Raw genomic sequence first — 11,428 nt, 5'->3', positions numbered from 1 at the left:
TTGTTACATATACAAAATAATAAAAACATAAGTAAATTATTCCGAGTCTTGACTTCTTAAGGTAGGGTAGATCTTCTAAAAGATCATACCAAAGCCGGAAATGTATGTCTTTATCACGCAGCTGCGTAAAGACGTTTTCGTCAAAAACTAACTCGACGGACGCATCTCTTATTTGGACATGTGATATGGCATGGCCCATGGCCGTCGTCCTTCAAGATCATGGGATGTAATTCCAATTATAAGAATTATTTTCTTTATACAACCCGTGTAACACACGGTAACTTAAACTAGTTAAATAATAAATCTAAAAGCATTATATTAAATACACATAGCAGCGGCGCTCTCATTGACATCTCACAAATAATGTCATAAAAAAATAGTAGCTTTGTACTCTTTCCCTATAAATTCATTCAAGATTTCCCTACCCAAAGCATACCATTCACTAACAAAAACATTACTGAGAGTGAAATATGAGGTCAATCACATACACATCACTATGTGCTGCAGCAATCCTGGTGATGATCTTGGCCGGATCGCAAGCCACGATGGCCGTGACATGCCAGGTTACAGAGCTGGCGCCGTGTGCGTCAGCCATCTCATCGTCATCGCCACCGTCACAGCAGTGCTGCACGAAGTTAAAAGAGCAGAGACCATGTCTATGCCAATACCTGAAGAACCCAAGCCTGAAGGCATATGTTTCGTCTCCTAATGCTAAGAAGGTCTCCAAGACTTGTGGGGTTCCGGTTCCAAAGTGCTAGAATAATTAACTCACCCCATGCATGCGCTATGTACTACTGTTTGTGTTCCTGTTATCTTTTTTTTTTTTTTTTTTTTTTTTTTTTTTTTTTTTTTTTTGTAACTGTTATGTGTTTCAATAAAGTCTTTACAGCTTGTTATTTCTGCCAAATATCTGTCTTGCAACTTCCTTTCACATGTGTTCATATGCATAAAGAGGGATACACATTAACCGTTAGATGAAAATGAAATTTTCAAGCCAAAACAAATAGACAGGTTCTGTTGGTTTGTAATTTGTACGGTCCGGTTTATGGTTTATGCGGTTCGTTCAAGTCAGGGCAGAACCACCATTATAGTAGTCGTAGCACGGGCTACAGCTCCACTTCGTATGCACAGTGTAAGTTTTTTTTAGGTTTTATACAAAGGATACCCCTAAAACAATTCTAGAATACCCCTAACCAAAAAATAAAAAATAGGATACCTTATTTTAGTAAAATCCAATTCTTTTTATAAGATTCAAAAGTTATTTTTGAATCTTGTGTTAGAAAACTAGAACTAGTTTATGTTTGGGTAATTGATAAACCTAGCCCATTAGCCCAAACCCAAAACAATAATAAAACTGAAACATGCGATCATTGTGTTAATGCGCGACAATGGAGAGAAACCAAAAGTTGATCATCTGATTTCTGAAATAAGAACAGAATAGAATAGAAGCCATTAATTAGCCAGGATCCCTCTTCCCTGCGATTTGAGGTTTGAAAAGGTCAGAATTAAAATTCAGAAACATCGTCCCTCCCTGTGAAATCTCTGATCAGAGATTCTTGATTCGTCCCTGCGTTTCCTTGTGAGTTTTCACTTTTCAGATTCTTGGCCCTTGCCCTTGAATCTTGATACTTTATTTATTGTCGTTTTTTTAATATTGTATGATTGTAATACAAGTTTTTTTTTTATACCCTTGATTTAATGGGCTAGTTCCGCCATTGGTTCAAGTTTACAACTTTGAACTGCCATTTACAATTTACCTATGTATTATCATCGTTTGGGATGGTTACGTGTGAATTATATACATGATTCATGAACAACTATCATAGTTATAAAATATTTAATACAAACCTAACAATTAAAAACCGAAGAAGAAACCGGTTCAAACCACCGAACCGAACCATTTTGGCTGGTCTGGGCACCCAGCTGAACGGTTTTCTAAAACTGTACATAATATACAGTTGGACCTACTACCTAGAATGCAAGTTAAATCGAGCTAGTAGTTTTTTTTTTTTAATTATAACGTAAAATATATTAATTTTTTCGATCAAATGTGACATTTTTTTAACAATGACACCCGGGGATTTTTTTGAACTTGGATAGAGATCTATCTATACATGTTGCATTTAAAAAATAACGTCTAATATAAAAAAAAAAAAAAAAAAAAAAAAAAAGTATCCAGTTCAGTTAAATATTTTATTTATTCTTTTTAAGTTGTTATTGAATATTGTGTTGTGGTTATGATTATCTCAAAAATCTTATAATGGTTCTTTGTCGGTTACGACACCAAATTATCATCATTTATGCAACCCTTCCTAAACAAAAAATTCGGACAATGGATTAAAAAATATTCAAACACTGAAAAAACTAACCCCGGTAAAAATATTTTGAGTCGTCATACCCGAAATTTTCATCTAAACCTATAAAACTGGATCGTGGATCATGAATAACACTAAAAGAGGAATATTACGGAATCAAATAACTCACACACGGATCGAGTAATCTTACTCGAATTGAGGAATCATACCTCGAGTGGCACGGGAATTAGGAAATCTTACGTCAAATCAACGATTAAAAAAGATTTAGCAGACGTATACGACCCGTATAACATCATATGGGTCATATAGGAGGGGTCGTATAATATCTATACGAGGCAAAAAAAGAGTTAACTGTCATTTACGTCATTGTGGTTTGTTCACTTTTACCATTTCAGACCAATTTTTTTAAAAATGTATCAGTTTCCTCCCTGACATACTGGAAACATGGCACTTTAGTCCAAAAATTAAAACCCAGTTAACTCAAACAGGTTAAATGAAGGGTATTATTGGTAATTCATGTATCTTTTATTTTCACCTTATTTTATGAATTAACAATAATACCCTTCATTTAATCTGTCTGACTTAACTGAGTTTTAATTTTTAGACTGAAGTAGCACGTTTCCAGTATGTCAAGGAGAAACTGGTGCATTTTTTAAAATTGATCTGAAATGGCAACACATGGACCAAAATGACAGTTAATTAACTCCTAAAAAAATCTTGTTTTCACACCCTCTATACGAGTCGTGTAACCTATACGACCCGTATAAAAAGTGTGAAAATAAAATTTAGGGGTATATCATTATTAGCACCCTTCAAAAACATTGGATAAATAATTGCATCCGAAAATACAGATTCACTTATATATTAAAAGACAAAGGGTGTGAAAAAAAAACTTATTTTTTAGTTATACCACCCGTATAAAGGTGTGAAAATAAGATTTAGGGGTATAGGGCTGCAAATGAATCGAACGAACACGAACAAGACATTGTTCGTATTCGTCTATTAAGAAATATGTGTGTTCATGAACATTTACCGAACAAGATTTTATGTTCTTGTTCGTTTGTTAAGGAAATTAAGTTGTTCGTGTTCGTTTGTTTTTGTTTGTTAATTTTAGGCAGTGAACAAAAAACGAACGTTTGTGAATACAAATAAGCACAAACCATTGCTCATGAACACAAATGGAAACAAACGAACACAAACAAGTGTTCATGAACTGAATATATAGTACACCGTCACTTATTAAATATTTTTATGTCGGAATTTTGAAGTATTTGAATAAAATATAGAAACTAAAAACATAATGAACTATCGAACACAATCGAAGACGTTACCGAACGTTCACGAACATAAATGAATGGATACAGCCTTTGTTCATGTTCGTTCATTTAACTAATGGAACGAAATTTCTTGTTCGTGTTTGTTTGGTTAATAAACGAACGAACACAAACGAACTTCCCGTTAAACAGTTCACAAATTGTTCACCAAACGTATGGTTCGTTTACAGCCCTGAGTATATCTTTATTAACACTTTCCAAAGAATCTACATAAATAATTGCATCCAAAATTACAAATTTGACTAAATATGTTAAATACCAATAGACAATAGTAACGTTATTTCACTGCTTATTCCCTTTTATCTTTTAATATATAGGTAATTTTTACTTATACACATATGTAAACGGTGTGATAATAAGATTGAGATATATTTTTATTAACACCTTTCAAAAATACTGGATTAAAAAATGCATCCGAAAATACAAATTGATTAAATATGCAAATACCTATAGTAACCCTATTTCACTACTCACTCCCTTTCTCTTTTAAAATATACGAATCTGATACCAACTTTCTTTTAAAAGTACTTAACATTCAATCTAAAGATTTTGACCAATTACTAACAACCTTTTGAAAGTTTTCTCCAAAATGGTGTTAGTAAAAAAAATATTTATCAAAATGGTGTTGCTGGGAAACTATTTATCAAAATAGTGTTTTTAAATATTTATTTACTACTCTCATAATCTCATTGAATAACTCTAATTTATTAAATAACTAATCTAATTTATTAAATAACTAATGTTTTAATCATGCTAATATTTGGTCTCTAACCTAAATTAATTTTTACGTGAATCTTAAAATATTTTTTTTCTTGATATAGTCTACATTGAAAAACAAACTTGTTCTAAAACTCGGTATTTAATGTGATATTCAATAATTTCAATGTTACCCTGTTAATCTTAATCTTTATGTTTTAAATCAATATAACAAAATATCAAATAATTTTGAGGTTCATTCTCAATATTATTTCTTAACTAATGCTGTTATTTTTTTCTTTCTAAAGAAATATCCTATATTATGTTATTTATATTGAAAACATAAATTACTGGAAATGAAAAAAAATCGATTTTTATATTTAATATATAACTAGAAAACCGGTCCGTGCGCGTTGCGCCGCGGCGGCGAACCAAATTGATTTATTGTATTCGACAAAGGCTAGAAAAGCTTCTCTTAAATAATCAATCTCCACACAATGATTTATTGTATTCGACAAAGGCTAGGAAAAACAGACATAAACGATACCTTAGCCTCGGCCACCATAGTCCCGGTGGTTCGGATCCAGTCACCAAGAATGGTCCCCTCATCAAGATCAAATACATCAAAAAATCTGGCATGTATTTTTTTTTCATCGGCCACCAAGATGTCTCGCTATTTTTAGAATCACTTAATTTTGTCAAGTCTAGAAACTGCACACGAGTAGCTTGTCTGCTTGTGTTTCCATTCATTTAAGGTTTGCCCTCTAATGTTTCTGAATTCCACTCCGAATGTAGTTTCCTGCTAAGTGTATAATAAAGAATAGCATGGCTTGTTCACATGAGTAAAACATATCTCAAGAGGTGGCGAAACGGGTCCGGTTTAGGGTGTTAATTCCTAACAGGGCACGAAAATTGTAGGTTTGGGCTTGGTTGTGGGTCGAACCTGTGAAAACATTTACTTTTGCGGGTCGTTATCAACCCAGCAAGTTCGCAAGTTGACTCGTTCTACCAATTTATTTGTTTTTATTAAGGATTTGACTAATATAATTAACTTTAAACTTTTGCGGGTCCGGTCTAGGGTGTTAATTTCTAACAGGACACGAAAATTGTGGGTTTGGGCTTGGTCCATACGGATTCGGGTTGAACCTGTGGAAACGTTTACTTTTGCGGGTCATGTTCTTGTCAACCCAGCAGGTTCGCAAGTTGACCCGTTCAACCCATTTGTTTTTTTTTAGAATTTGACTAATATAATTAACTTTAAACTATTTGGTTATTATTATTTTTTTTTTGCCAAATTTTAAAAATAAACTGGCATGATTTAAACATAAATGCTTCAAAATAATATGTAAATTTAGAGCTTCATAGTAGTGGTATAAGAAGATGACACAACATCCAAGCATGGTACAAAAAACAATGCAACCATGGTACAACTATTGCATGCATAAAACACTAAGAAAGCATGGTGCCGTTCAACCCATATGTTTGTTTTTTTAGAATTTGACTAATATAATTAACTTTAAACTATTTGGTTTTTTTTGCCAAATTTTAAAAATAAACTGGCATGATTTAAACATAAATGCTTCAAAATAATATGTAAATTTAGAGCTTTATAGTAGTGGTATAAGAAGATGACACAACAACCAACCATGGTACAAAAAACAATACAACCATGGTACAACTATTGCATGCATAAAACACTAAGAAAGCATGATGTACAACCTCTATTGCAACAAAATGTTGCAAATGTATTATATAATTATAAGGACTATCGTTAGTAGAATCACACATAGGGTTTTTTTCGGTTATTATATACAAATTTTTAGCTTTTTATAAAGTAGTTTTTTTTCTTTCAAAGTAATTTTATTAATTTTCTTTAAAGTTCTTAGAAAAATAAGTTAGGTTAGAAAAAAAAAATTATTTTACCCAATGAGTTTAAGAGTGAGAAACAAATTAATCTTTTAAAACACCATTTTAGTAAATGTTTTTCTGTTAATACTATTTTGGTATATATTTTTTTCGCAAACACTATTTTAGAAAAAAAAAAAAAAACTCACCTTTTGATTCTTTTATCTCATGTGTCTCCTAAAGGGAGATGGGTCACACTAAAAAAATATTATTAGTAATTTCAATCATATTTATCTTAGAATATTATTTTATAATTTATAAATTATCATTGCTTACTAACTATTTAATATATCTTTTATGTAACTTATGGAATTTCAGGTTTTTAATCTAGTATTTTATAAATGTGTACATTGTACATACAGAGTGAGTATGATTACAGAGAATTAAACAAAAATACTAAAATTAAAGCTATTACATTTTTAATCAATAGCTCATGTTTTTAAAATTTCGTATTTTTCTACATACACATGCACAATATTTTTAATCAATAGCTCGTGTTTTTTTAAATTTTGTATTTTTCTACACACATGCGTAAGTCATGTACATAAAAAACTTGCTAAATTAAAACAAATCCATAAAAAATATAGCGTGTGAACCTATATTTAAACTTATATAATAATCATAACCAAATAGCAATAGCAATAATTATAAAATAATAAAAGTTAATAATATTAATATTAGCGTTAATAATAGTACTACCACCACTACCACGACTACCACTATTACCACTACTACTACTAACAACAACAATACCCAAACCATGTGGAATCACTCTAAACTAATTAACTTGAATCCCGTTCCTAAAAGCATATATCAAGTTCTCCACACATTAGCTATGAAGTTTGTGTGGCTAAACCTGTTATGGTAAAGAAAGATGTAGTTGATAATAAGTTGAGAGTTGTTAACAGGCAATCATTCACTTCAAAGCGATTTGTATACACTTTTGATATGTATATGACTCAAGTCTGATATTCGATTTTACCCGTATATAAATATTAGTGATCAAGTGATGATCATTACTCCGTGGCAAAATAGGGTTACCTCCAGTCCTTTGCCATTTTAAACTCAAAAAGGAGTTGTACTATATGCTATTTTAAACTCAAAAAGGAGTTGTATTATATTACACTATGTTGAATATCATTTTAATTGCATTACTTCACAAGATTTAAACCTAAAGTTGTTACCCCTAAACCCACTCTTATGCTACTAGAAAAAGGAGTATCATTATGAAAACCAATTACACCACAAAAAAAAATGTAAATTAAAGAAATTAGCCCGTCTTTACCGTCAGAATACCGACGAAACTTTTAATCCTGATTAAATTGACATTACCACAACTTACTAGGCCGTCTTAGAGGAGGTGCAGGGTGCGCTACCGAATAGGGCCAAAAAAAAGATTTCTAATCGTTATATTTATATATAAAATATTTACAATGCCAAACAAAAAATCTTTATTTAAGTTGATTTTTATTGTTTGTTTATGTTAATTTTTATTATTTGTTATTAAGGTTAATACGTAATTACTTAAAAATACAAGGGCCTATTTTTTCTATTCTCCACAAGGCCCCGAGGGCCCTCAACCTCTCGGGGACGACCCTAGTCTCGTGAGTGAAACTTCCTAATCTGGTATGGAAGGAACACTAAACCTAAGGAGAAGGCATCAGCAAATCGTCAGTGCTTGGGGATGGGAGTCTACAATCTTAATGTGAGTCCTTGTTTTCATTTTGATAGGGTTTCTAGAGTCGCCCAAATTCGTGCTCCTTGCTAAATCCAACGATCTTTTTTTATATTTATTTATTTTTTAATTTTCACAAAGCTATTATTCTTTTATATCATGCAATTCTGTTGAAAGATTTGATCATTTGAAGAAGTTTGGTACAAAATCCTGAGCAAGGGATGTTGTTCCGATGAAAATAGTCGGAGTAAAATAAAACCTTCATAAGGCAATATAAGTGGAAAATGCATCTAATCTTGAGTAAAATGTTAAGTGGGATGCAGAGCTTTGGTTTATCGACGATTATGATCATATATTCAAATTTTCAGGAATAATATCGAGGGGCTGTTTGTTTACCTCTTAATGAGGCATTTAATATCGGACCTCTTCATGGTTCAACACTTAATGGTTCAGACTGTTTGTTTCGCAGGTAGATGTCAGAATGTTTCAGACATTTACCTCTGAATGGTTAAGCATTATATAGAGTCTGAATGGTTAAGACCTCTAATCTGAATTGGTCAGACATTTGACTCTGAATGGTTAAGCATTATACCGACTCTTAATGGTTCAGACCTCTTACTGGTTCAACACTTAATGGTTCAGACCTCTTATTGGTTCAACACTTAACCATTCAGAAGTTGCCAAACAGCCCTTAAGTTAACAAGTGACCGGGTGGTTCCGCGGGTGGCACAATGATACTCAAGTTGTCCGTGATAATCTAAATTTGTCATTCAAAAAAAAAAAAAAAAACAATAAGTTAACGAGATTAGAGTTTGTATTTTTAATAAATATTCTATTTAACTTTACTGTAATTACAATTTTATTTGATTTATGGTATAATTTGTAATTTTTAAATTCTAGATGTATAAGTTATTCTTCAAGATTTTTTTTATAAAATAAATAATATTACCAATGGAATACCGATGACATCAAGTGTGTAGCTTTGTGGGGGCGGGAGGGGGCGGCCGGCCTCCCGAACTTTTCGCTCGTTAGTGGAGAGTATGTAGTTTTCGTATAGAAATTTTTGGGTATATACGCTTTTGACCCCCCGGTTTTATAGAAATTTTTGGTATATACGTTTTCGACCCCCGATCGGAAATCTCAAGCTTCGCCACCGGATGACATGTTCAGTCACTACCATGCCGTCGGTAATCCATTGCGAACACACCTATGACGACTTTAAACATTGTTGATGATCTGTCGGTAATACATATCATCAGTGATCTTGCGATAAAATCTGTCAGCAATATGTTACAAAATTCGAACGAGATTATCCACCAACAAAAGTCCGACAGGGTTTACCGACGGATTTCCCAAATAACTTAATTGCTAAAATAATCATATATGTCACAATCCCAAATGAGGAATCCGTGAGCAATGATAATCACAGTCAACTGTTGTAGGACACATGAAGAGTGAAATGATGAAAATATGGTGAAACAGGGACCCATTAGGTTGAAATTTAATCCACTTATCTTATGACAAAGTCGTGTGATATCATAAGCAATAGCATCATTATATGATATTGCAAGCATGCTCAACCTTTTCCAAAAGTGACCACCCTACAATCATTAACCTACATATACATTCAGAATTCAGAAGTGAAAAGGAATAGTGCCATTCCTATTGGACCAACTCATATTTAATTTAATTTTATTTCCAGTTTAAAATTACGCTTTCGTCATTTGTTTAAAATTACGGTTTTGCCCCCAGATACAAAAAATTTATAATTTTGCCCCTACCTTAAATTACGCTTTCACCCCAAACTCAAAATAAAATTACACTTTTGCCCTTAGCTTAAAAAATTACGTTTTTGCCCTCAGTTCAAAATAAAATATTGTTTTACCTTCTACCTCAAAATTATGATTCTTCCCTCAGCTCAAAATTACGTTTTTGCCTCCAGTTCAAAATAAAATTATGCTTTCCCCTAGCTCAAGATTATTAGCTCCCTGTCACTTCCTTATTGAACCAACTCATTTTTTTTAAATTTTATTCCCAGTTTATAATTACGCTTTCGTCCTTCGTTTAAAATTACGTTTTTGCCGCCAGCTAAAAATAAAATTGTATTTTTGCCCTAGCTCAAAATACGCTTTTGCCCTTGGTTAAAAAACTTTTTTTTTAATTTTGTTCCCAGTTTAAAATTACGGTTTCGCCCTCCGTTTAAAATTACGTTTTTGCCCCAAGTTAAAAATAAAATGTTGTTTTTCCCTCTAGCTCAAAATTACGATTCTGCCCTCAGCTCAAAATTACGTTTTTTCCCACATTTAAAAATAAAATTATGTTTTCCCCCTAGCTCAAAATTATGATTTTGCTCTCAGTTTAAAATCATGATTTCGCCTGTTGTTCAAAATATAATTCCGATTTTTCCCTCTGTACAGACATAAATGTTATGAGAGAGAAATATTTGCCTTATTGCCCCGCAACGCGGGCGGGGCAAAAACTAGTTTGCTTACATAGTAAGAATTATTATTATTATTATTATTATTATCAATTCAAAGTGGTTATGAACAGTGGATATTACAATTTTAGGTTTTTGGTTTTTTTAATTTAATTTTATTTATTATTCTTTTACAAGTATTTTTTTATAATAAATAAATAACAAATGATTTTTAAGAATTTGTTTTCTTTTTTTTTTTTTTGTTATGAATAATATTTTTATTTATCATTCAATTTAACTTTAAATTCTAAATTGGTAACTATATTTTTGCGAGTGTATTTTGACGGTATGTTATCGCAGACATTGGATCGGTATTGATTTGGTTCGTTACAATACTCGTACGATACATTCACTCGGTATAGAAGTCAACATGTGTTTTACATCGACTAAAAATGATATAAACGGGCACTGGAATCGACGCCAATGTTGTTCGAACGGTATCGGTCGGTTCAGATTGTCACGACAATTGTACTGATATTCATTTATTGTCACAGACAAAGTTGTATAAATGAAAAACTTTCGAAACCGGAAACCCTAAAAATGAATACGAGTACCATGACCCATCTTGATCGGTACGATACGATAGCAATACGGTGTCAGTTTATCGAAAGAAAAAACAATAAAAATAGATATTGCTATTGCAACTAATGTTGTTCATTTGGTTTCGGTTTGGTACACAACGCTAACAACACAATATCTGTTATCAAACAAGAAACCATAAAAATGAATACATATCGGTACCAATGTTGTTCGATTCGGTACGTTATGGTAACGATACGATGTCAGTTTATCGAAAGCAAAAAAGAATAAAAATAAATATTGGTACCGATACATATGTTGTTCAGCCTGTTTCGATTCGATTTAGTACGAGAACAACACAATATTCGTTTTCAATAAAATTTATATCGCAATGCCTGAAAAAAATAAACATAGAACGCAAACTAACCGAACCGATACCAACTAAACAACATTGATCTATTTTTATTGTTTTCAACCGATGCAGATTTTTTCTTTTTATATTACTATA

The 11,428-nt window shown here is 32.0% G+C and overlaps 1 protein-coding gene across 1 annotated transcript; it reads left to right on the top strand.

The window, feature by feature from the left end:
- Positions 1-411: 411 nt before the first annotated feature.
- On the top strand, positions 412-852 carry LOC110904098 (non-specific lipid-transfer protein 2). The gene has a single exon (XM_022149916.2). The coding sequence runs from the start codon at positions 471-473 to the stop codon at positions 756-758; it is 288 nt and encodes a 95-aa protein (XP_022005608.1). The 5' UTR covers positions 412-470; the 3' UTR covers positions 759-852.
- The last annotated feature ends 10,576 nt before the right edge of the window (positions 853-11,428 follow it).

This window comes from Helianthus annuus, chromosome 17 (assembly GCF_002127325.2).
Source record: "Helianthus annuus cultivar XRQ/B chromosome 17, HanXRQr2.0-SUNRISE, whole genome shotgun sequence".
In the NCBI taxonomy this organism is placed as follows: Eukaryota; Viridiplantae; Streptophyta; class Magnoliopsida; order Asterales; family Asteraceae; genus Helianthus; species Helianthus annuus.
Note: the sequence above shows the minus strand (reverse complement) of the source record. Positions and strands in the feature narration are given on the sequence as shown.